The sequence below is a fragment of the Ambystoma mexicanum genome, chromosome 3q (genome assembly GCF_040938575.1).
Source record: "Ambystoma mexicanum isolate Mex_15411 chromosome 3q, UKY_AmexF1_1, whole genome shotgun sequence".
Classification (NCBI taxonomy): domain Eukaryota; kingdom Metazoa; phylum Chordata; class Amphibia; order Caudata; family Ambystomatidae; genus Ambystoma; species Ambystoma mexicanum.
In genome coordinates this window covers 1,230,066,420-1,230,093,083 of record NC_090926.1, presented here as the reverse complement: position 1 = coordinate 1,230,093,083, position 26,664 = coordinate 1,230,066,420, and the positions used below count along the sequence as shown (strand labels likewise).

General features: G+C 43.8%; 1 protein-coding gene across 4 annotated transcripts in view; it reads right to left on the bottom strand.

Annotated features, from left to right (window-relative positions):
- The window catches only part of LOC138447799 (coiled-coil domain-containing protein 159-like), a 1,059,213-nt gene that overhangs the window by 383,272 nt on the left and 649,277 nt on the right, over nucleotides 1-26,664 (bottom strand). For all 4 annotated transcript variants that reach the window (XM_069604155.1, XM_069604157.1, XM_069604156.1 and 1 more), the window contains 2 exons: nucleotides 20,582-20,663; nucleotides 7,263-7,458 (listed from right to left, as the gene is read on the bottom strand). In XM_069604155.1, the coding sequence (XP_069460256.1) occupies nucleotides 7,263-7,458; nucleotides 20,582-20,663 (278 nt within the window). The remainder of the gene's footprint in view (nucleotides 1-7,262; nucleotides 7,459-20,581; nucleotides 20,664-26,664) is intronic.

The following is a 26,664-nucleotide window of genomic DNA, read 5'->3' as shown; positions in this document are numbered from 1 at the left end:
ACATCATTTTCCAACACTATTTATATTAAGAGGTAAGGATTGGCAATAGGTTTATTAATATAGGCCCTTTTATTTTCACAAAGACTCCACTATGACTGCGTTATTATTATTTGGCGGTCGTAGCTTGCTCCCATCCTTAGATTTAGGGTTAGATAGGCGTTCAATCAACCCAACAAAATTCAAGAAACACCCTTGAACTGTGATCACTTGGTGTCTGCCTTAACCATTTTATTCCATGCCTTCCATGTGTTTGTATGGAAAATTAGAATAGCACATTCCAGCAAGGCTCGCTGAGCCTTTTCTATGACTGACGTTTATAATCCTGCCTGCAAATGTACTTGGTTTTGCACCTGCACTAGATAGGGGTTGCTATAAGAACTAACATGTCATCCATATGATGAAGGTCTAGAAATTGGTTTGTTCAGATGGGGGATTGTCAAACCTAGGCAAACACCTCCAACGATGATCATAAACTGTTAGTCCAAGAAGTTAAGTATCCAAATTCAAGACTGTGGAACCAAAGCGTTCATGCTTGTATCCTGACTATGCCAGCAGACGGTACAGTGATCCTGGTCAAATCATCTAATATCTGTTCAATTACTCTGCTGTCTTCTGTGAGGTTTGCCTTCTCGCATGCTGGTGGCATCATTTAGCACACTATTTGATCGTTTTTCTTATGTAGGCCATTGAGTAGAAGGGGTGATAGAAAGAAGAGAGCGCAACAGATGTTTTTTTTTGGGGAACAAATGTATTATTTTCTTAAAACACATTAAAACACATTACACATTTTCTTAAAACACATTACAAAGCATAGGTCTGCTCATTTGACACAAAAAATGGTTTTCTTTTTTGTAAAAGTCAAAGGTTTTTCTGCTCATTTATAAATGACAATTTCACTAGCTAGTATTTAAAGCTTTAAAATACAAACCCAGATTAAATCTGTTAAATCACATTGATTGGTATGCTGGTACTTATATATATGTATTTTATTTATTGTGCATTTATTAGGTGCTTATACAACAAGTAAATTGTGTTTCAAAGTGCCCACATGGCAACAGGGAGGGAACATGGGATTGAAAAACAATATATACAATGGAGGATAAAGACAAACCTACTATGCCTTTTGAGTATTCAGATGGTGCAAATGCAGAGAGAGAAGACGGGGGAGAGCCAGTGAGGGTAGATGCTGGAGTGTCGGTGCTCGTGGGTGAGCAGCAGATGTGAGTGCCATGCATAGCAAGTGCTAGGGAGCGTTGAGCTGCAACAAGCGGTTAAGTACAAGTCTACAATGGTGTTGCCTGTGGGTGCTGAGGCAAGTGCTTTGTGTAAGCAAAAGCTGAGGCGATTGGGTGTAGGAGGCCAGGGCCCCAAAGACACATAAGGGCCCTGGTCACCAATCACAGCGACTGAGGTTAGCAGAGGAGGGAAGAAGGGAAGGAGGAAATGTAAAGGAAAGTCTTTAGGAGCTTCTGGAATTTGAGGAGATCATGCTCAAGACGAAAAGGAAGGCAGATGTTGTTCCACAAGCGGGAGCCAGCAGAAGCTTCTCTTGATGATGGAAAGAATGAAGCTAGAATCATTCCCATTTTTCCTAACACCCTTCTATAATATTTTGTTTTAAAAACAAATCATGTTTGGTAATGTGATTTGTGTACTTTCCAAGTCAGTTTTATAAAATGAGATTATTTTAGTTCATGGGAAAAATTGGAAAACAAAGTGCTCAAATGCAGAAATTGCAGAGTTGGCACACATCCTAGATTCACCCTTTAACAATTTATGATCCTGGGCATCTCATTTAATCTTGCATGGCCTAACCTCATTGCCAGTCCCTAAACCTTTCAAAATCGTCAGCCCTTCAGAGTGATTTCCTTCTCAGGGTATGATCTTCAAAAAAGACTCACTCATGGTTTCACTGGCTATAGTGTTGCTTTCACGATAAAAGTAAGCATCGATATATTGCACACCACAGGCACTTGTTCCTTTCATCTCTAATGGCAACACTATTTGAAAACCATGTCCCATTTCTAATCTCAGTCTGTCTGGATACAGAAACCTTCCTGGTAACTTCTAATCTGCATTCACTAGCTGGTATGTGTAGCTTTCTCTTTCCTTCCAATTGGTCTCCTCTGTCCATGCTTGAGCACTTTTGCATTCTGTGCCGCAGCTAATGTGAGTTCTCTGTCTCTTCTGGGTTACATGAACCTTTTGTATACGGTCCTGCATTATTGATAAAAAGCCTCCTGTATATACTAGAACAGAAGTAACCTCTTCATAGACTGCTAATGTTGGCCTTCAAATGCTACTGGTTTATCATTCTGATCAGAACAAGAATTAAGAGGGTAAGGTACTTAAATGGAGGTAACATGCTTATTTTGAATGTTGCGAGGCAGCATATCAACCTATAGGTTGTGATAGCAAAGAGGGGGTGTGTGACCAGATATGCTTGATCAATTAATTCCTTTGGTTTTGTGGAGGGGGACCCAAGGATGTCTGTGCCCAGGGCCCCAGAAGTGCTTAAGATGGCCCTGTATAAGCAGTGGAAATGTCAACACTGTGTCTGCATCCTTCTAGTCCAGCACAGGGGTCACCCCCAAAAGCCTTCTAGCCCATACCCCAAATTCTCACTCTCTGTCATGAACCGCGCCCCTTCTGGACTTCCTGGACCCTGACCCATAGGGGATTGAATGCAGTGATCCTTCCAACATGGCCGCGTGAAACGGAATGCTGCTGGCCAGTCTCTACGCTCCACGCTGTACGCTCTACAAAACAGACAAGCCCTGCGGCTCTGCGCGTCTCAACGCTACCGCTTGCTGTAGTTGGACGTGTGTTGCCGGAGCTCGCTCGGGGCTCTCTTCTGATTCCTGGTTCCCGGTTCCTTGAATCCCCCTTCCTTCCTTCCATTCCTCTACCTTACCTCCGATCTTCCTGGATTTTCTTCTGCGCTCGACTCACGGCGTTCGGTGCCTCCGAGTGCGAACATCATTCCTTCCTGGTATCCACCTTGGAATTCTGAACGTTCCCGGAAGTTGGATAGCGAACGTCACGCTGGAATCCGAGGACCAGCACTCGGGTTTGTACAAATTCCAGACCGTGAGAAAGAAGACATCACAGAAGGTCACAAGAAAACAACAAAAGCAGGTGAGAAGGGGAGAGACTTGTGACACTCTCCCCTAGTCCCTCCCCACCCCCTATTGCCACACACAGATTAAAATGTGCCCAATAAAAATGTGGTCAAAGTAAAATTAAGGAAAAGTGCACATGAGGAAATGTATCAAGAAAAACAAACACGATACCATAGCACCCATATTCACTGAACGCCTTAAGGTGTATGTTCCTCAAGGACACCCTACCTCTTGTTCGCACTGCCAAATTCGTCATTCTGTATAACTAGCATTAGTAAGGAAGTCATTATTGATTGCCTGCGAGCCCAGAATGCTTGGAATGCAATCAATAATGGCTGTCATTGATGGCATTACAATCTTTCTGATTTCAAAAGCAGACAGGGAAACAGCAGAAAGCACTTGCAATTTTGCAGCAAAATTTCTTTTAACAACATGAATCCTCCGTGCAAGTGTCATTGTTTCACTGCACTTTCAACCTGACAGGCACCTTCTAATTTACTGTTGCAGAGTTAAACATAAAAACACAGAAAAATGTGTAAAGAAAGCATTTACTTTTCCATAACACCCAATGCATACTCATGTGAAAAACATTCCAATCCAATCTTACAATTTAAATGTGTACTTTATGAAGACAAAGCAATAAATGGTAAGTTCCCAATGGAGGGAACTCCCCTCCGCTGCACACTATCTCTGTCCGGAATCCAGCTAAACCGTTATGTATGGTTTTCAACAATGATATTAATTTGAGTCTTTTACTGGCGAGAACATTTTTTATAGACAGACAATTTGGTTATAACAAATCTTCATTATAAAAGTCTGATATTTAAAACAAATTTCTTGTAAAAGTGTTTTTCTTTTTATTATGGTACCCAACGCGTTCAGAGAATACCCACTCTTCATCAGGGGGTCTTTATGTACATCATTCAAACTGTTATGCAAAAGAAAAGAAAGGAAACATCCGTTCACTTTGCTAATAAGAAACCAATATGCAATAGTTTCTTACATTCAAAAGTAAATCATCCTAAGCCTGTTAAATCACCTTAAAGTAATGGAAATTATCCAGCCATTGGCCATTTTGCAGGATCCTGAAGTGATGACAACATGTTAGCATCCTACCGAGTGTTATTTCAGCTCTAAAAGTGAGGATAATCTCGAATTAGTCTGTATCTGTTCTTAAAGGTGGAACGTCCTTTTTTATTAAAATGAGGTTTCCCTTACCTAGTCAATATCCCTTAGCGTGTCTAATTTATCTTTCTAATGTCTCCCAAAACTTCGCAAAGTAAGCAGTTTTACTTGTGAAAGACTGTGCGCGTGTTTAGACAATCTCTCTTGTGTACGGGAAATCATTTGTGAGTGATCTGCAGGGAATAGTATGGGTTAGCTGCTGTTCCTAGAGGAGGTGACCTCATGAAAAAACTCACACAGTGAGAATTGTACTGGATCCACGCTCTGCATTTGGTCAACCCACTAGGAATGAATGAAGAGTACTACCTAGGGCCCTATCTCTAGACGAGACGGATGATCATTAGGAGACCAACCACAGAAGGGTGGTTACCTCGCTTAGGAAAGGTGACCCAGCCTAGTGTGATCTCCATAAACAGTACCTAGCAGCCCAACGTCTATTATAAAAAGATACACATACATCTTGTGATTAACTCGTGAGGAGGTACACCCTAACCGACTCATGAGGAGTCCAATCATTGATGATATAACCAACTAATTTGGGAATTATTCGCATAATTGGGATGTCCTATGTGACAGTATGATATGGAAGGGATACCAGTGTTAATGTATATATGAGGAAATTGTGTCATGCCAATGTGAGAAAAATTTAATTAGTTATGTTGATGTTCATACAGAACAATGTACCACCCTGTAGCCTGTTCAATCTACTTATTGACAAGGAAAGCCACCACATTTACACCTCTAGACAAATATTTTGACAGCTTACTTTAACCCCCATCATTTATTTTACCTTAAAAAAGCATTGACCTTTGCTTGGGTACACAACATACTCCTATGTGACTTATTGAGACAACATAGGCTCGTTGCAGTGCGTTTTACATCTCTTATGCACTAGGCTACACAACAAGTAAACATTTATACTGTTTATTTTGGCAATAATAAGTGGACGCGGCATGACGCTTTACGTGCTGCTAATGTTTACAAATGAATACGATGGATTAATAACACAGAAGGTTTATAGCTTAATGCTCTAGCACACCAGAAACAGTTCTTAAAAGTACATTTATCCGATTATGAAAGAATTTTTACATCGGGTATAACGTCATGACGGATTCACGCTTGACGAGTCTGGCAATGCTCAGTTGCTAGGGACGCTGTACTGACCACTTACACGCGGGACACTGACACGAATTCCAAGAGGAACGCCGAATCAACTAAGTGCCATCGATGAATTTCAGTTACAACGCACAGATCCTTTAGTATCTAGAAAAAGCAGCTAATCAATACTATTGCTTGCAGATCACTCACAAATGATTTCCCGTACACAAGAGAGCTTGTCTAAACATGCACACAGTTTTTTACAGAAGTAAAGCTGCTTACTTTACAGTGTTGGACACTTGGACGTCCATCTTTAGGGGATAAAAGTTTATAATTGATTTATTTTGCACACGACAGATTAGAAGTTTTGGGAGATATTAGGAATATAAATTGGACATGCTAAGGGGTATTGACTAGAACCTCATTTTAATTAAAAAAAAGTAAGTTCCACCTTTAAGAACAGATACAGACTAATTGGAGATTATCCTCAGTTTTAGAGCTGCAATAAAACTCTGAAGGACGCTAAGATGATGTCATCACTTCAGGATCCTGCAAAATGGCTAATGGCTGGATAGTTTGGATTACTTTAAGGTGATTTAACAGGCTTAGGGTGATTTACTTTTGAATTTAAGAAACTATTTCAAATAGGTTTAAGTTATTAGCAAACTGAACTGATGTTTCCTTTCTTTCCTTTTGCATAACAGTTTGAATGTTGTACATAAAGAACCCCTGATGAAGAGCGGATATTCTCGAAACGCATTGAGTACCATAATAAAGAGAAACATTGTTTTTACAAGAAAACATTTTTGAATATTAGACTTTTCTTTGTCACCAGAAAAGGCTCAAATTAATATTATTGTTGAAAACCATACAGAACCATACAGAACCGTTGAAACGGTTTGGCTGGATTTCAGCCAGAGATAGTGTGCATCGAAGGGGAGTTCCCATACATTGGGAACTTACCATTTATTGCTTTGCATATTTTTACGGCCCAAGTGCCGGGCTGTATTTTCTCCCCTGCAACTCAAATTTATATTGCATCATTGATATATACTTAGATTACTTCATACATTATTAATAAGGCAGTGCAGGGTTTATAAAGATACCATACTTTATGAAGACAACCGTATTATTTAAAGTCAAACTTGAGTTTTGTATATTTACTGTTCTCGTTAGTAAAATAGCGTGTTGTACTTCACTACAACTACTCCAAAACATATATTGCTATTACAAAAGGGTGCTAATAGCCTTTTAGAATGAGGGAGGGGTAATTTTCGCTTGGTTTGATTACCTTTCTCTAATTTATGGCCGTCCACATTGCCTCAGGCTCTAACTTGAGGGTGGGTCATTATCCCACCACGATAATGACCCCTCCCTCAGTCTATAGTGCTATACTATCAATTGACGCATGCCCCCCTCACAAATGCATGCCTCTTCATTGTTTCCTCAATTATTTTCAAATATGTATTTCTTGAACAAAGTTAACACAATTACTTTTTCCGTAGATACAATGCTTAATTAAAATAGTGTTTTTTTTACTGAAAAGTTGTGTGCGAGTCGGAATGTATTTGAGTTTTTTCTGTATAGGTGCATTTCAGTTTAAAGAAGCACACCCAGTCGATGCCTAGAAAACTTTCCTGCCTGGACTATTTTTTCCTTTCTGTTAGAGCCATAAAAGCTAATACTGAGTCATGCACAATTTTTGTTTCCTGCTTATGTTTCACTCCTCCAGAGATTTTCAGCACTGTGCTACAAGGAGTTGGTAGTCAAAATCTGGTGTCACTCTTTAATTTAATTATGGGCAGGTTATGAAACCCAGTCACAGACAATATCATTGAACGGTCGCCAAATACTTACCTTTCCTGAATTTCCTGCGCTAGGTTCTCCACTGCTTCGTTCCGGTTGCAGAGTTCAATGTCAGCTCGCTGCTTGATGTACTCTTGCAAGTGGGACACTTCTTTCGCCATAGAGCGCCAGACATCTTGGATCTTTTGGTCCATCAGGCATTCCAATTTGTCCTCCTGTTGCGGGCCGCCAATCCGCTTCACCTCCTCTGGGAGCCCAAGATGGAGGGCAACCAATTGCAGCAAGGAAGATGGCATTTTATGAAAGAGAAAGGGCAAATGAGAACATAGAACTGGTTGCCAGGGCTCGAGCAAGTGTGGCATGCGGTCACCCAAGAGCATATGGAATCTGGGGAAGTAGGAGGTAATAACAAGAAAGAGAAAAAAAGAGAGGGTTTTGGAGGGATAGAAGTTGACTAGGAGGGAAGCAATAAGACTGTTCTTGTCCATCACTGCACAGAGGCCACAAATGCATTTTCTATCTCCAGGTCCCTCCACTGGCGCTTGTCACGTAATGTGTCCAGCTCCAAATGTTCACTCTAATCATCGACTCTTCAGAGAACTGTCCTTATCTAACCTTTTATAACAGTGTAACTTTTGGCAATTGGGTGAGGACTATATTGCTCTAATTATAAAACATTGATGTACAACGAAAACATTTGTTAAGCATGATTCAATAGCAACTTCGGACACTTAGGTACACATAAGATTTTGTCTTTTATTAATTGTAATTCGAAATTCTGCATTTACTGTATTAAATGTGTCTGCGGCCTATTCTATATTGGCAGTACTATACGCCCGTTGAAAATTCGTATCAGGGAACATCTGTACTCAATTACTCAATCTGACTCCAAATCTCCCCTAGCTTTGCATTGGCAAAGATCCCATCAAATGGATAACAAGACAATGATCAAATTTGCTGGGATGATGAAGGTGTCACTTCCACAACGTGGAGGCAACCAGATACTCAAACTTAGACAATTGGAAGCCCGATTGATTTGTCAATACCGTACTGTAGAGTTTGGCCTGAACACAGACCATGAACTATCTGTCTTTTTGTGATTACATGTTGTTTAAAAGTTATGGTACACGTGTGTTTTTTAAGGTCTTCGCACATGTCATGCCAATAGGTACCGATTATTTGTATGGATGTCAATGGTAATCAGCCGCTATCTACATGTCATTACTCAACTATTATGCTATCTACCCGGGTGCAGCGCCACCCCCCCCTTTTTTTTTTTTTTTTTAATGAATACACTTGCTAGCATGGGCGCAACCGTTTTAATACAACCCTTGCATATCTAGTCAGGTCGAGGCGCACTTCCTTTATTTAGCATTTTTTTCAGCACATGCAACACTCTTTATTATAGATGTAGGCACAGGTGTTTTACAATACACTACTGCCATCCGTGGACAGCTCAAGTGACTTCATACTCCAATTAATTAACTAATGTCTTCCGGATCTATGTCCTTCTGTCTCGCAAATTTTTTTTTTTTTTTTTTGTAATTCCAATTCTATTTGTGCATTTACCATGCGCAATTTATTTCCGGCATACGCACACCTCAAACATATCCTTGTCTATATTGAGTAGCTTTAATGATTTTCTTTACATGATATCTACACTAGTCCATCATGGCGCTCTTGTTTTCCCATTGATTCTGTGGTGACTCGCCTGTTCACGGGCGTTTTCACTGTTGCTTCCCTCACATCTCCGAGTTACACTCGGCACACAGAGGGTCTCCGTTTGGCTCCAGTTCCCCACATAGCAGTGAACGTACTGGTGAGTCAACGTTGAAAATTTGTACACGGACCCTTCCAGCGAGAATTCTTGCTGCTTCAGATGTCCACAGAGATAAACTACTCAATTAGCTAATTGACCTCTTGTTGCTTTGTTTTCTTTGGCTCTTGCCGCACCTGCATTCTTCGTTTCCTGCCCGTGCTGCAGCAAGATAATAATTTACTGAAAATTCATTCGTGCAACTGCAAAATAATGGTATGTCATTTCTTTATTTTCATGGAAATCTAGTCAGTCAGATTCCTATATAAATAACCATCCCGTCTTTTGCTCTATAGGGAGCCCACGCCTAACTTTGTCAGATTACTCAACTTCTACCTTTGGTAAGTGGGATAAAACTATATATATAATATTAAAACAATTTTCTATGACGCAACATATTTGCAACCCCTCTTTTTATCGTATTCGATTCATTAAGTTGCCACTTGATAAAACATTTTTTAATTTTGCATTTTTCTCTAGTATTCAAAATACACACTAGCCAATATTAAGGTACAATTTTAACAGTCAGTGGCCTTATACATGTATTTCTGGCTGATTACCATGAGCATCTTCTCTCACTGAATAATTTTGTTGTTCTTTTGTCTTTTTTCTCTCTCCCCCCTCTTCTCATTGTTTTATAATGTGATATATTTTTTCCACCGAATTGTGTTTTTAATTTCCTTTCTTTGAATTGGGTTGATTTGATATGTGCATTCGGTGCAACTGTCTGTTACTTTAAACCATATACTCAATGTGTTGGTTTGGCAAACCCTAACTGCCTCCTTGCCCTGGGTCTGGGGACTGGTTTGTTTTGCTATTGAATCATGCTTAACAAATGTTTTCGTTGTACATCAATGTTTTATAATTTTGCACAAGCAGCCTCAGTAGAAGAGCGGGAAGCCTGAAACACGTGTCAGGCTGCACCAGTTCTGATTAGAACCACTCATTTAATTTGGATTTGCTTATTATTCTATGTGTGTGCGCAGTTTGAGAGCAAACCCTTTCTTTCTCTAAATTCCAATTTCTAGTGGGAATTTGGCAGGCTCCTACTCAAGCTCTCAGCCGCAGCCCTATCACAGCCACATAAGTTGCCGTTCTATGCGCTGTATCCTGCTGGCCTTTTCTGCCACTATATTGCTCTAACACTGGGCCACTCATTGAGGCACCTTACAAACATCCAATAAATAGATTTGTTACACTGCTGGTAAAGCCTACTTCCAGTCCTGAACATTATAACTCCAGGCTCCCTGTTATTTGCCTTACATGGTTCACCAGCATCCCTCAAGAAATATTGCAGATGGCACCACCATTAGGGGGAGAGAATTTCTCCTTCAAGAAGGCTACGCAAGGGCACTCAGGAGTGGAGAGGAAGGGGGAACACAACATGCACATTTTCCAAAAGCCAATATAAATATTTTCCTAGCCCTGTACAGATGTACATGTCAAGAGACAGCAGATGGCACCACAGATAAGTAGAAAGGAAAGAAGGCGTTTGATGGTGGAGCCAAAAGTGAAGTAAGAGATTGGGCATTCGATGGTCTGATATGAGGATTGGTGTTCTGGGGTGGTGAGCTGAGAACAGCAAGAACATGTATTTATATCTTGCTTCAGGTATGCATGAAAAATAAATACTAGCAATCACAAAAGAGCTTAATACATTTTGCATCTTACAAAGCAGCACATTCTTACACTAGCTAAATGAATAACACCTTGCATAAAATGTATCAATATGTAAAGAGCTTATTTACCTGACCCAAAAAACACTAACCATGTTCTAAAAACATTTGATATTATATGAATGTTTGTGTTTCTATGAATGTTATACAAATATGTAGAGTGTATAATGCGTATTCCCAGAATGTTTCATATTTGGAGCTGGGAATAGTACATTAACTATTGTACAATATAGAGATATGGGGTATCTCATGTTCTTCAAATCCTCTTAAGTTTGGTATTGATGATATTGAATTAATCACAATATATGTGAGAGCGAGTTTTAAGAGCGTTCTTTAATCCAAGGAAGGCTTCTAGTTGGGAATATAAAATGTGCCTATGTTACACTATATATCAATGTGCAGTTGTAAGTATTTTTTTCATAAAAGACACCATCATTTTTAAACTGTTATTTATTTAACAATACGTTTGAATGGGGTAAGCAAGAATGTCCCCATTCAATGCTGTCAACATTAAAGTAACCCATTTTTCCAATATGCAGGACTGTGGGCTCTTAGAATGGTCTTGAAATATACCATATTTGGAGGTGGAGTTGGAAATATTGAATTCAACTATTTCAGAATAAACATGAATTGGAGTATAAAGAATATTCTCCAAGTTATGTCATGTTAAGAAGAACAAGTTACTTACCCCTGGTAACGTTCTTTCGACTGGATGTTCCTCCCAAATATTCCTAATCTTTTGACATGTATTGTCCAGCTTCAGCTGCTTCGGAATTATTATTTTTTCGGCAGAGGGCGCTGTGCGTTGATGGTGTCGACTCGATGTCCCTCGAAGGCTTCCGTCGAGGATGTTGTAATCGAGGGCATGTATAGCATGCACAGCGCCCGTTGCTTCAGTTCTGTTTTTCCCCCCTTCACAGCAGAAATACCTGCAAAAGCACGAGAATAACCGTACTCAGCCTTGAAGGAACGGAAGCTGTAATAGCATGGGAAATTCTACTGTGGGGTAAGCTGGGAGGGCGATGAGGAATACGTGGGAGAACATCCAGTCAAAAGAACAGAACGTTACCAGGGGTAAGTAACTTGTTCTTCGAATGGATTGTGTCCTCCCACGTATATTCCTCATCTTTTGACAGCCTCCCAAAGCAGCATTTGATTTGGAGGAGGGAGTAGAATTTGACTTTACATGGTTTCATGAACCAAGTGCAGAACTGCTTTACCGAAGCTACCATCCTGACCGAGGGAAGATTCTAGGGAATAATGCTTTGGGAACGTGTGAATAGTAGACCACGTTGCCGCTTCACAAATGTTTTTTATTTGTACACCCCTTTGCAGGGCTGTAGGTAGCCATGCCCCTGGTGGAATGGGCCCATAAATCTTCAGGAGGCTCCTTTTCTGCCTCCCTGTAACATTCTGAAATGGCCAGAATGATCCATCTGGATAACGTCTGTTTAGAGACAGCTTGACCCAGTTTGTGGCCCATATATCCAATGAAAAATTGGTCACCAATACGTAGTTTTGACATTCTAGATACATAAAAGCTTAAAGCTCTACGAGGGTCCAACCTATGTAGCCTTTCCTCCTCCTTGCTAGGATGAGGTGGGGGATAGAAACAAGGCAGAACAGTTGTCTGTCCTATGTGGAAATCAGAAATGATTTTGGGCAAAAATGAAGGTTTGACCCTTAGAACAACCCTATCCTTGTGGAAAGTAGTAAAGGGTGACTTGGACGAAGGTTAGCAACCTTAAAGGGCATGAGTGTAAGGGTTCAAAGGTGCACACATTAGGAATTTTAGAACCAGGTTAAGGTCCCATACTGGAACCTGGAAAGGAGATGGGGGGAACATATTGGTGAGTTCCTTTAGAAATTGTGTCACCAGTGGAATTTTGAAGTAGGGACATTCTTCTGACAAGCGTTTAAAGATGGACAGTGCTGCCAAATAGCCTTTAATAGTACCAATATGGAGCCCGAGATTATACAAAGATGGCAGAAAGGATGAAACATCAGGGCATCTTTACGAGGTGGGCGGAATGGGTTTAACAGCGCCGGTAATGGTGCCAGTGCCGGTAAACCCATTCCGCCCTATTACAGGTTCCCTTGCGGGACCCGTTCAGAACGTCTGGTCAGACCAGATGTCCTTTCCGGGTCCCGCAAGGGGACCAGGGAGCTAATAACGGGCCCGTTGTCAACGGGCCCGTTATTAGCTCCCTCCCCATTGAGCCCTATGGGGGCTCGAATGGGGATGGGTTTTTTGGATGAGGAATTACCGGGTCCTCCAAGGTTGGAATGACCCGGTAATTCCTCATTCAAGGAACCCAGACCCGGACCCGAGTTTGGAGGCAGCCATGGCGCTAATAGCACCATGGGTGCCTCCAAACTAGTAATGAGGCCCCAGGGTGTTTTACACATAAAAGGATCTACGTTTTTTTCTCTGCACCAGTTGCAGAATGTATTCCATCCGCAACGGTACAAATACTTTGTTGCTTGCCTTCTGGCCGAAAGCAAAAGCTCCATTACATCATCCAAGATGTCCCAATCCTTGTATCTCAACCTTTCAGAAACCAAGTGTGAAAGTTTAGTGTCTTGACCTCTGGATGGAGAACCTGACCCTCCTCTTGTGAGAGAAGGTCCTCTCTTTGTGGAAGATGTATTGGAGGGCAGATGGACATGTCCAGTAGGTCCGGGTACTACGCCCTCCTGGACCAATCTGGGGCAACTAGGATCATGTGTTTCCCGAACTTTCTCAACCTCCTGATCACTTGTGGAATGACGGGGGCTGGAGGAAACATGTACAGGAGTGGAAATTCCCAGTCCACCACAAAAGCGTCCCCTAGAGCTCCTCTTGGGGGAAATTCCCTGGAGCAGTACAGATCGCACTTCCGGTGAAGATCTCTTGAAGGACTTCCTGAGCTAGTTCCCGTTCGTGGGAGACTGCTCTGCCTGCTCAGAGTGTCCGCCGCCGTGTTCTCCTCTCCGGCTAGGTGAACTGCCAACAGAGAGTTTCCTGCCCAGAACCAGAGCTGCATTGCCTCTCTGCACAGTGGTAGTGAGCCTACAACTCCTCTCTTGTTGAGGTAGTACATGGCCACTGTGTTGTCGTCATTATCAGAACATTATTTCCCCGTATAGAGGGCAGCAAGGCCTTCATCCCTCGGCTCTAAAAGATTGATATGTAGTTTGGACTTCGAGGGAGACCAATGACCGCTGACCGTCAGATCGTTGGTATGGGCTCCCCACCCCGTGAGTGAGGCGTCCATTACTACTGTTATCTATGGTTGCCAACTCTGTTCTCCCTTCAGAATATTGTCCTTGCAGGCCCACCCAGAAGATCCTATGCGACCCTGCTTGGAACCTTAAGTAGGTCCGACATCTTTCCTTAGAACTGGGACGATTGTATTCTTACAGCCCATTGAAGGGATCTCATTCTCTGGCGGGCTTCTGGCACCAGGAAAATGCAGGATGCCATGAGGCCAAGCAACCTCAAAACATCAAAAGCCCAGAGACACTTGGCATTCAGAAATTTGGTAACCATCTGAAGAAGGTCTTGAACCCTCACCTCGGGCGCTGAGCTCTTTCCCAAGGAAGTGAGTCTTTGAGAAGGTGTCATATGTGACTTCTTGTAATTGAGGGAGACGCCCAGTTTATGAAGAGAGTGGCAGGTGACGTTGAGATGATTCAGGGCTTGTTCGGGAGAACACGGTTTGATCAGCCAATCGTCCAGGTAGGGGTAGACGTGAATCTCCCCTCTCCTGAGACTCGCTGCCACTACCGCCATCAGTTTGGTGAAAACCCTTGGGCCGGAGGTCAGCCCGAATGGCAGAACTTGAAATTGATCATGAGAACCGCCAAGTGTGAACCTCAGGTATTTTCTGTGCTTGGGATGTATCAGCACATGAAAATAGGCATCCTGAATATCCAATGACACCAACCAAACCTGGAGTTGGAGGGCATAAAGGATCTGAGAAAGTATAACCATCTTGAACTTGTCCTTCCTGAGGAACTTGTTCAAGTATCTCAAGTCCAAGATGGGTCTCAGTCCTCCGTCCTTCTTGGGTATTAGAAAATAAGGTGAATACCATCCCTTGTTCTTCTCCGCTAGAGGCACTGGTTCTATAGCGCCTTTCTCTAGCAGGATTAAAATATCCTATACAAGGATCGGATCTGGAATCCTCAAAGAATGGTTCTCTGAGGATTGTTCTGAGGTCTCCTCATAAAAGGAAGGCAGTAACAGTGGGCTAAAGTTTCTAAAGCCCAAGCATCCGAAGTAATGTCTTGCCACTATTCTAGATGCTGAGACAGCCTGCCCCCACTGGTGAACTGTGACTCAAGACCTCAAAGGTTTTGAGGCGGCTGATGCAGATGGTAAGGCAGCTGCTGCCTGAGCTGGCTTTGCACCCCTTCCTCGTCCACCATGAGGAAATCTTCTTCGCCCCCTTTGACTGGCCATTCCTCTTGCCCTTCCAACTGAGCAGTAGTAGCGAAAAGATCTATTCCCTCCAAGGTTGTCCATTAGGTCGAAAAGGCTGAGGTTGCCTAATAGCGGAGCCTAAATATTTGTCTGCCGCCTTCGAGGTCTGCAACTTCCCAAGACTCTAGTCAGCCTTGTTGCCAAAAATGTGAGACCGGTCAAAAGGAATGTTGAGAAATCTGGATAGCACATCCGATGCAAAACCCGACTTCCCCAACCACACAAACCTGCGTATACCGGTGCTGGTAGCCATGGCTCTGCTGATGCTATCAGCAGAATCCAAACCTGACTGAAGAGACTCGCACATGGCTTCTTTGCCATCTCTAACTATGGCTAAGAAGCCATCTCTTTCAGGCCCCTCGGGAATGTGCTCTGCCGCTATGGAAATGCTGTCCCATTGAGTGAACGTAAACTTTGAGAGGGCACATGTGGAGTTGGCAAATTAGAGTGCCATACTCCCTGCGGAAAATACCTTCCTTGCCCATCCATCTACTCGTACGCCGCTTGTTTAGATGTCACAGTAGCTGCCTGCACCACCAGACTCTCAGGAGTGGGATGTTTTGACAGGTAGTCGAGGTCACTACTAGAAGGGCGGTACTTCTTGGTCAAGTTCTTATTAACCGTTGGATTGGTCTCAGGTGTCTCCCAATTCGTTGTCACCCTTTTCTGCAAGGCAATGTGGAATGGTAGTATGGGATCCGACTGTGGACCCTTGTCTAAGATGTCAGTAAGGTCATCTTGTTTGTATGGCAATGGAGGTCTACTCCAACCCATGTAGTCCACTACCTTTGAGATGAGTTGCCTGTAGGATGCATCCGCATGCTCCCCAGCCTCTGGTTTCCCAAACTCCAATTCAGGTGGGGCATCCACCCTACTTGCAGTCTGTAGGTTGTCATAAAGGTCCCTCATCCAGGACTCCTATGCAATCAAAACTCTCAGGTATATTAGGCGTACCATATTGTAGGCCAAAGGAGGCCTTTTCATCAGACTGCTCATCCTCTTCATACATGGAAGAAAGAGACTTAAAATAGTCTTTCCTGGGTAGTGGTACGTACGTTTTCACAGAAATAATGGGGTTTGTCAGTAATGGGTTCGACATTGGAGTAGTCGTCAAAACTTTCTTTATCGGCGCCATTGGTTTAACTGGGGCGCTTGGTGTCAATGGCACAGCTTGAAATGATGGCGCAGCTGGAGTTGATGCCTTCAGAGTCGATGTCGACGTAGAGGGTTTGGCTTGCGTCGAAGGCGCAGCAGGCATCAAGGGTGTCAATGGCGTCAACAACCTCGATTTATGCTTGCGGCTCCACTGATCCTTCGATGAGACTTCATCGGATCAAGGCCTCGAGGGCTCTAGATGCGGATCGGGCCTTCGTCCCGGGCACGAGGGCGCACAGGATTTAGGCCGAGCCCTTTCCTTCCCAGCTTATTTGGAAGGCGCGGTTGGAGCATGGCTTGGAGGCTTTTGTTTTTCAAATATTTTGAGCATCTCTGCTCGGAAGGGCTCCTAGTCGGCCGGCGTGGACTTTTTGGTTAGGCAAGCAACTCTCTCGGGGGAAGCGTTGACGACAAAGTTGATGAAGGCGACCTTCAGTGCCTTCTCTTCGATTTCTTCAAGAATGAAGAGTAGTGTGACTGCTTGGCCTTCTTCCTCTGAGGAGTGTCGCCTCTCGACTGGTCAGTTGAATGTTTCACGGTCCGGGTAGGAGATTTAGAGATTCGGCCTACCTTCAACTTCCCCTCACGTTCCTTCAATACCTTTCCAGTCATAGACTGGCACTTGGAGCAGACAGAGGTGTCATGGTCCGCCCGCGGCACCACAAACAGATTCGGGAGGATTGGTCAGAGACATTTTCGACCTGCAATCCTGACATTTTTTGAAACCGGACTTCGGGGTTGTCGGTGTCAATGATGAAGACATCGCAATCTCGAAATAGCGAAGTCGTCACAAGAGTGAAGAAGCGCGCCTTATTTCCCAAAGCTAACGCTGTCACTGAAAAACGGAACTGAAGCAATGGGTGCTGTGGGTCCTATATATGCCCTCAATGACATCATCCTCGAATGTGGCCTTGGAGGGACATTGAGTCGACGACATCGATGCACAGCGTCCACTGCCGACAGAAAAAAAACATTTATGAAGCAGCTGAAGCTAGACAATACATGTCAAAAAATTAGGAATACGTGGGAGGGCACAATCCATTTGAATGTTGAATATTACACTAACTTATTTTAAAACTTATGAGAAGAGGGGTTATAGATATTAAAAATGCCTAAGATATGTATGTGCGGTGTGATGAATCACGGGATTCAGTCACTTCTCCCCATGGGGAAGCCTTTCCCTGCGAGGCAAGGGTGGTGAGCTTGCTGCGCGATACCCTCCCTAGGTGTACTAGGTATAGAGGCAGGCGGGGCCTTGTCGGGAGAGACCGGGAGAGGCTCTCTGAATCCCTCACCTACAAACCCTGTGAGGAATAAGCTAATGTTCGTTTTTGTGAAGTAGAAACATTAAATTAACGTGAGGAAGAAGATAAATAATAGAGAATCAAGAGAATCATTACTGGAACATTTATACTTGTCTCAGTAAATCTAAAGAGGTGGAGAGAAGTGAGAATAATTACTGTAACTCTCATACTGGTCCCAGTAAGAATAAAGAAGTGGGAACAAGTGAGAATCGTTATTGGAACCCTCATACTCGTCCCAGTAACTATCAAGTGTTAGAGGAAAGAAAAGATCCTTTAGAGAATATTTCTATCGGGGCCAGCCAGGGAAAAGTCTGGACATTGTATACAGAAAAGTTGGCAAGTGTGATAAAGATTAAGAGAGAGAAGAATAACCTTTGAAGGGGGGGCCAAGGTGTCAATGACACAATAGAGGAATTGAAGAACCCACTTTCTGAACTGTACTAACTAATTAAGTAGTTGCTAAGAATTACCTACGAATAAGTTACTAAAGTGACTGTGCTGAAAAGCAGACCACAGGAGAAGGGAGTCATTTGTCTGTGCTTTAGGTAGTTTTGATAGTGGTAGGGACAGAAAAGGTTCATTTTGGACAGAGGACAGATTTTCCTTTTGGACTCACCGACGACTGACGAGCACCCTAGTTAGTTTGTTTTAGGTAGGGAAAACCCATAGTATTAGGGAAACATATGAGTTTACACCTTTTCATTTGATAATACAAGTCTCTGTCCTGACCCACCACAGTGGGTAGTTTAAGGTTTCTCTCCAAGTGTGAAGTTGCGGGGTATTCAATTTACCTACTTTATAATAGTATGATAGGTTTTCAAGAATATGACACGTTTCAATATTTTAGAAAAAGGAGTGTGGGTTTTGGTATTGTGCTATTTCTCCGACAAGGTTTCCTGCCTTTGCCTGATGGTATAGATGGGTGGTCGCAGATACGAAGGCTGCCACTGTGATGTGATGCAAGGCCAGAAGGAGGTGCATGGGGATCCCGAGGACCACCCACATTCCTCAAGGATGAAAGCAGAGTACTGTGAATGGCAGCAGCCCTTTATTACCTCTGTCTTTAAGGTATTCACATGTGCTTAGAATGAGCCAATACTCTAATGGACCTTTACATTATGGTCTCCCTCTGTGGCGGCCCAGGTTAAAGAAAACATCTGAAAGTCTTACTGATGAAGTTAGTGGCAGCATGTCGATGGCAGTTGCTGTCAGTTCATGAGATACAAATACAATGGCAGAGCATGACATCATCTAAATCCACCTCCAAACCCATGGCAGAGACTCATTACAATCAGAATAATTCAATACTGAAAAACCGCGCCGCCAATTCCATCACAAGCATAATAAGCACATCAAGGTGCCCCCACTTGAGAGTAGGAGGCTCACTGGAGGAGCTGAGCACATATGAGGAATAAGCAAACCGGCTCGGTGGAGGGTACAAAGGGCTAGTGAGCAAGGTGCAGAGGTTACAAGAGAGAGAGAGAGGAGGCGGTTGAAGAGGAGAAGACAATGGTGGTTAAGGGGCATTGATAGATTGGGTTGGAAGAAAGAACAGAAGAAGGAGGAGGGAACATAACAAGTTAGGAGGTACATCATAGAGGAAGTTTGATGGAGGCAGGTGAAGGTGGAGGAGGGAGTGTTGGGAGAGGTTGTTGGAGGGCAAATAAGAGAGGAAGGAGCAGGGAATATTATATTGGAGGTTTGGAGGAACATCAAGGTATAAGTAGGGAGGAAACCTAGAGGATATAAGGTTAGAAAGAGTACTAAGAAGAAAGACAGCGAGAAGAAAAGGGTTTCATTGTGGAGAAATCTCAACATGGAAGATTTTATTCAGGAGTCAAGGAAGAAGAGACTTTGAGAGGTGAAGATAAGAAAAGATTGCTCCACAGAGAAGATCAGGAGGCAGCAAACCCAACACCTGACAAGATTACGCCTGGAAGGAGTACAGGTTGAGCAAGTCACCAAACATCTAAAGAGGTACATAAGTGGAGACAGTCAGGAGCACAATCAGAAGCACGATCATAAGCACAAGATTATTGTGTGAGGTGGAAAGTGAGGAAAGGGCTTTGGAGAATAAAGCCAGCACCCTGAGACCGGATGAAATCTGAAGCAAAGCATCTCGATATACTCAGGTTACCAGTCCCTTAGTGAAAGCTGTATGATTTTGCCAACCACTATTCTACTCCAGCTTCTAGCCTGTTTCAGCTCAAGCATGCATGTGAGTCTCAGTAAATCAGGAAAAAGGGTATCTATCCCTGAAACAGAATACGAGAAGCAGAGGACTAGAGGAGACATGAAAGACGTGCGGGGGACACTTAAAAACTCTGGGACTGTGAATTATTGATCCTCTTCAACAGGGAGGGATATGCAGGCTAAGACCTGAACTGTTGAGTGCAATGATAAGCTTTTAAGTTGCTGTCGATGTTTTAAGTTGCTGTTGCTAGCCCCAATGAGCCTTTGTTTAAGCATACATCTTCGTGCCTGCCTCGTGTTGATCCTACTCGACTTTGTTTGCAAGAAGTAGTTTAATAATTGGAATTTTATAAAAAGTTTTATTTAGCAGGTTATTTGCCAGTGTTTTCTTCAAGCGTTATGGGAGGGCCTGAAAAGCTATGCCCATGATGCCATGAAATGACAATTAAACATAGTGTAATATAACTGGGGTAAAAACAGGAGAAATAGGTAGATGAGTAGTGCTACAAGTGTATAGTTAGAGGAGTAGGCATGCAGCCGGATAGATGGTGGACTAGGATGTAAAACAAAGTGGGACATCTGGATAAAAGGGCAAATGCTTTTCATCATCTGCAAATGGGACACATGTGTCAATCTAAAGCTGGTCCTCAGGACACATATTCCCTTTATCCACAGAGTATGTGAACCTGGGAAAATGACAGAGAATGGAGTAGATGTATGCTTGGAGATCGTATACATTGCAGATATGCGGCACGTACCTTCCAGTCGTTGGATCTTCCGCAGCTGCTGGCAGCTTTCTTGCTGGAGCATTGTTACAGACTGGTTGAGGCACTCCACCACCTTGGGAAGAGGAGAACAACAAACACGACTATGGATGGGATGTGCAACTGGACTTGGGCAACTATAGTTGAAGAAGTTTGCACACATCTCTAGTTACAGCTGAAACAGTGAGCTAAACCAATGTGTCTTTCTACATTGAGTAGAGTTACTTTTGTACGATAGGAGCTGGTGCTTGGAGAAAAGGTCAAATTATAAAGTCATCAGATCCCCTTTAGGTGTTGTGTAGCACTCTGGGACTCACGAATGTGGGTTCTACCCACTATAGCAAAATACATTAAGAAAAATCAGATTAATAAAATGCAGACAGATAAACCTGGTCTACTATTCATTTTGTGGCTCAATACTCATCATATCTTTATGTGCCACTGTTAGACAGAAATGCCACTTCTTATAAGATGTGGTAGACCCCTGTAAGTTTTGCTGGCTTTTATGACTTTGTGACTTGTTCTCCTCCCAGCCAGGCTTCATTTCAAGCCTGATAGAGTATGGCTCTGTGTTTTGTGCTCTGCCTTAAGAATCGTTATGACTCATAAGTTAGGTGTACCATAAAGGTCCCCCATATTCTCCGAGAGAGTACACTTGCTCCTGTGGCTGGGCTGGTGGTGGTGGATTGTTCACTTGTGTAAAAGAGTTCTACTGGATGTACTACATTTTACCTGGCTGGGTCCTTCTTTACTCCCTCCTCCATTCATCAAAATAGAGATTGTAGTTGTTTGCTTCAAAGACCCGAGGTCACATGACTATTACTTTTCCCTCTTGTTGTGTGTGCAAGGAGGTGGCCATCTTTGGCCACTTGGTGTGTGTGTGTGCCCCAGGACCTGGGGTTGTAGTCAGCCTAAAACATATTCTGACTGGCATATGAGCATAGGTGTCTGGGAGAGTATGGATTAATTCCTTTGTGTGAGACCTTTCTAGAATTCCTGGGTATACTTTGAGGGATAGTCTGCTATTGGCTGACCATCCCTCCGTTTGAATTATGCTTGGTGTGTGACTGGGTGCAGTGTTTACTCAATGGTTCACGAAGCGGATAAAAGCAGACACCCTTGTCCATTCATATTGTCTACAGCTGGAAAACCAAACCTGCACTCTTGAAGTCCTGCTGTGCGTGGAAGGATCAAAGCTCCGAGCCAGATTCATCTGATATCGAGCAGAATCTGATGGCAAAACTCTGCCTCTCCAAAGAAGTGTAAAAGGAACACTCCTTTGCTCTTACCTGGTGGGGACAACTTTAGCACAGCTCCAATTCAGTGGCCTCGTCTTCTTGGAGCTCCTGATTGTGCCTGCATCGCTGAACCCAGAAGTGGGAACCCCTTCACTGCCAGGACTCTGAAGACTGTCTGAGATGACTTGACCAAAGAACTCCAGGCAAGTGCTATGGTTCTGACTCCCCTCACATGTGAAGCTCCGTATGTCATGATGTCTCCATTGCAGGGACTGTACTGCCAAACATACCTTCCTAGTCCATCTTCCTTGGCTGGCTCCTGTGATGATTCCTATGGATCCCTCAGTGAATCCCTGCCTAAAATCTCCTCCCAGGTAGCCAGGGAAAGGCAGACACTTCCTGATCCTGACCTTGAGGGTGGTGCTCTGCAGGAGGATCACCTGGGAGGAGAAAAGGCTTAGGGAGGCGAGAGGATTTCAAGGGATGAAACACAGTATTTGCCTTTTTTTAAAGGAGACAGCTTTACACTCCTACAATATAAGATGGCTTGTTGCCACCATAACCCTGCTGTTGCATGAGTTCACCATCTTAGTGTGGGTGGAATTAGGCAGAAACACTGTATGAATAAAACAAGTAGACACCTTTCTAAAATTCAGGGAATAATTGAAGATTCCCCTAATTCTCGAAAGTGTAAGAGAAGGAGGTTTGTGAATGTTAACATTTCATCAAAATACCTATATTCCTCTTTACAAACTAGTCTGATGACTGATTCGCCTATTATTCCCTTAGTAAAGGCTGTTGAAAAGAGAGATAAAAAACGAAGTCAGAAATCGGTTAAGAAAACTAATTTTGTTATTCGGAACTTCAAGTCCCAGAATTCCCTGAGTACTGAGACGAGGAAGAGGTATGCAAAGGAACAAAACTGTAGTGGTCAGCTAATTAACCAAAATTACCCTCACCTGAGGGAGACAGAAGCTTAAATGGCACCCTCAGGTGCAAGCTGTTGAGAAGCCAAAGAAGCAGTGTATGCTGTGTGAACCGTTGCAGTTTGAGACGCTGGACCCACTGTGGGTCCTGAGAGGGTTTGTGCCCCTCTTTATCCCACTTGCAGAGGTTGTGCATTGGGAAGTGTGAGAGAAGAACGCTTCACCCCAGAAGAGCAAGTTACTTACCAATAGTAACGTTCTTTCGACTGGATGTTCCTCCCACGTATTCCTCATCTTATGATAATTCGTTATTGCCAGCTTTGCTGCTTTGGACATTTTCTTTTGTCAGAGGGTGCTGTGCTCGAGGTCGTGGCATTGATTGTCCCTCGACGGGCTCCGTACCTTGTCGACGTCACTGATGGTATAAATAGCTTGAGCTGTGCCCGTTGGCTTTAGTTCTTTGTTTTTTCGATGAAATATAGGAGGAACACCCAGGCGTGCCTCATGATTGATGCACTCTTCGTGAAAGGAAAGTGTAAGAAAAAATGCAAACTGTACTGTAGGGTAGGTTGGGAGGGTCAATGCGGAATACGTGGGAGGAGCATCCAGTCGAAAGAACGTTACAGTTGGTAAGTAACTTGTTCTTCGAATGGATTGTGTCCTCCCACGTATTCCTCATCTTATGATAGACTCCCATAGCAGTGGCAATTTTGGAGGTGGGAGTACTAGGTAGTGTTTTCATGGACAGAATTAAGTACCGCCTTGGCAAATAACCCCTCGTTGGAGGAGAAAGCATCTAAGCAATAATGCTTGATGAAAGTATGCATCGATTTCTATGTTGCAGCTGAACAAATATCTGCTGCAGGAACTCCCCTCTTCAGAGCCGCAGAAGTAGCCATCCCCCTAGTGGAATGGGCTCGAACCCCATCTGGGGGGTCCTTTCCTGCCAATCTGTAGCATTCAATTATAGCCAGAATGATCCAGCGGGATATGGTTTGTTTTGTCACCGATAATCCCAATTTATGACCTGTATAACCTACAAAGAGTTGGTCATCTTGACGTCATTCTGACATTCTTGAAATGTAAAAACTGAGAGCCCTTTTGGGGTCCAGTCTATACAGTCTCTCCTCTTCTATGCCCAAATGAGGAGGAGGATGATAGAATGTTGGTAATATGATTTTTTGTGACAAATGGAAGTCAGAAATTACTTTTGGTAAAAAGGAAGGTTTAACTTTAAGAACTACCTTGTCCTTGTAAAAAGTAGTATATGGAGGTTTACATGAGAGAGCCTGTAGTTCGCTAACCCTGCGGGCTGATGTTAAGGCCACAAGAAGGACAGTTTTTAATGTTAGAAGCTTCAAAGGACAAGAGTGCAGAGGCTCAAAAGGTATAAAAGTTAGAAACTTAAGTACTAGATTTAAATCCCAAGTTGGGACATGAAAAGGTACTGGAGGGTATACGTTAGTAAGCCCTTTCAGGAATTGAATGATTAATGGAATTGTGAAGTAGGAAACCTCTTCCGAGGAGCACTTGAAAATCGACAGTGCAGCAAGATGTCCTTTAATTGTTCCGATCTGGAGCCCCAGATTGGCTAGATGTAATAGGAAAGAGAGCACCATTGGGGTGCCACATTGAAAAGGGTCCACATCCTTATCTTTGCACCAGTTATCGAACTTGTTCCAACGACATCGGCACAAAGATTTCGTTGCTGGCCTTCTGGCAGAAAGCAAAATCTCCATAACGTCATCCGGAAGATCCCAATCCTTGTATCTCAACCTCACAGAGACCATGCGTGAAGGTTGAGTGTCTTGACCGCTGGATGGAGTACCCGACCTTCCTCTTGCGAGAGAAGATCCTCTCTTTGCGGAAGACGTATTGGAGGGCAGATGGACATGTCCAGAATGTCCGGGTACCACGTCCTCCTGGCCCAATCCAGGGCAATTGGGATCATGGTTTTCCTGAACTTTCTCAACCTCCTGATTACTTGAGGAGTTATGGGGACTGGAGGAAAAGCGTACAGAAGTGGGAACTTCCACTCCACCACGAACGCGTCTCCTAGAGCTCCTCTCGGAGGAAATTCCCTTGAGCAGTACTGTTTACACTTCCGGTAGGTCGTGGTAGCGAACAGATCCACTTGAGGGGTTCCCCAAAGGGCAAAGATCTCCAGAAGGACTTCCTGAGCTAGCTCCCACTCGTGGGAGACTGTGCTCTGCCTGCTCAGAGCATCTGCTGCCGTGTTCTGCTCTCCGGCTAGGTGAACTGCCGATAGAAAGATTCCTTCTCGTATTGCCCAGAACCAGAGCTGCATTGCCTCTCTGCACAGTGGTAGTGACACTACGCCGCCTCTCTTGTTGAGGTAGTACATGGCTACTGTGTTGTCCGTCATTATCAGGACATTCTTTCCCTGTACAGAGGGCAGGAAGGCCTTCAGCGCGAGTCTGATTGCCCTCAGCTCCAATAGGTTGATGTGTAGTTTGGCCTCAGATGGAGACCAATGACCACTGATTTTCAGATTGTTGGTTTGTGCTCCCCACCCCGTGAGTGAGGCGTCCGTTACTACTGTTATCTCCGGCCATGGTTGCCAAAAAGATTCTCCTATGAGGATGTTGTTGTTGCAAGCCCACGATAGTAGATCCTGAGCAACTGCGCTCGGGACTTGCAGAAGATCCGACATATTCCCTGAGAACTGGGACCACTGAGTTCTGAGTGCCCATTGAAGGGATCTCATTCTCAATCTGGCCTCTGGCACTAGGAAAATGCATGATTTCATGAGACCGAGCAACCTCAGAAAATTGAAGGCCGGTAGATGCTGGGCGTTCTGGAACTTTGTTACTATCTGCAGAATGTGGAGAGCTCTCACCTCGGGAGGCGAGGCTTTTCCCGAGGAAGTATCCAAGACTGCTCGGATAAACTGGAGCTTTTGGGATGGTACCATGTGGGACTTCTTCTGAAATTGAGGGAGAAGCCCAATTTGTGAAGCAAGTGGCAGGCGATCAAAAGTTGTTCCTGAGCTTGTTCGGGAGAACGTGCTCTGATTAACCAATCGTCCAGGTAGGGGTAGACGTGAATCCCCCCTTTCCTGAGACTCGCTGCCACCACCACCATTAATTTGGTGAAAACCCTTGGGGCGGAGATCAACCCGAATGGTAGAACTCGAAACTGAAAGTGAGAATTGTCAATCGCAAACCTCAGGTAGTTTCTGTGCTTGAGATGTATTGGCACATGAAAGTAAGCATCCTGAAGGTACAAAGATACCAACCAGTCTTGGAGTCGGAGAGCCTGAAGGATCTGAGAAAGGGTCACCATCTTGAACTTGTCCTTCCTGAGGAACTTGTTCAAGTTTCTTAAGTCCAAGATGGGTCTCAATCCTCTGTCCTTTTTTGGGATGGGAAAGTATGGAGTGTACCAACCCTTGTTCCTCCCCACTACAGGTACTTGTTCTATGGCATCTTTCTCCAGCAGGGTTAAAATTTCCTGCAACTGGAGCGTATCTGGAATTTTGACAGAGTTGGTTCCCGGTGGATGGTTCTGAGGCTTTTTTAGGAAGGTGAGACAGTAAGCTTGAGCTACTGTTTCCAGTGCCCAAGCATCTGTGGTAATGCCCCGCCATTCCTTCAGATGCGAGAGATCCACCCTCCAACTGGGGTTTTGTGTAACAAGTTCTCAGAGTGATTTGGAGGCGGCTGCAGGAGCGGCTGAGGGCAAAGATGCCGTTCCTGAGGCTGGTTTCGCACCTCTTCCTCGTCCACCACGAGGGACATTTCTTTTGCCTCTTTGAAAAGCCTGTTCTCTTCTTCTACCAAAAAGAGGAGTAGTACCGAAAAGAACGACCCCTCCAGGAAGATGAGCCCGAATAGGGTTTCTGAGGCTGTCGCATGGAGGCGCTAAGAGATTTAGCTGCAGCTTTTGAGGT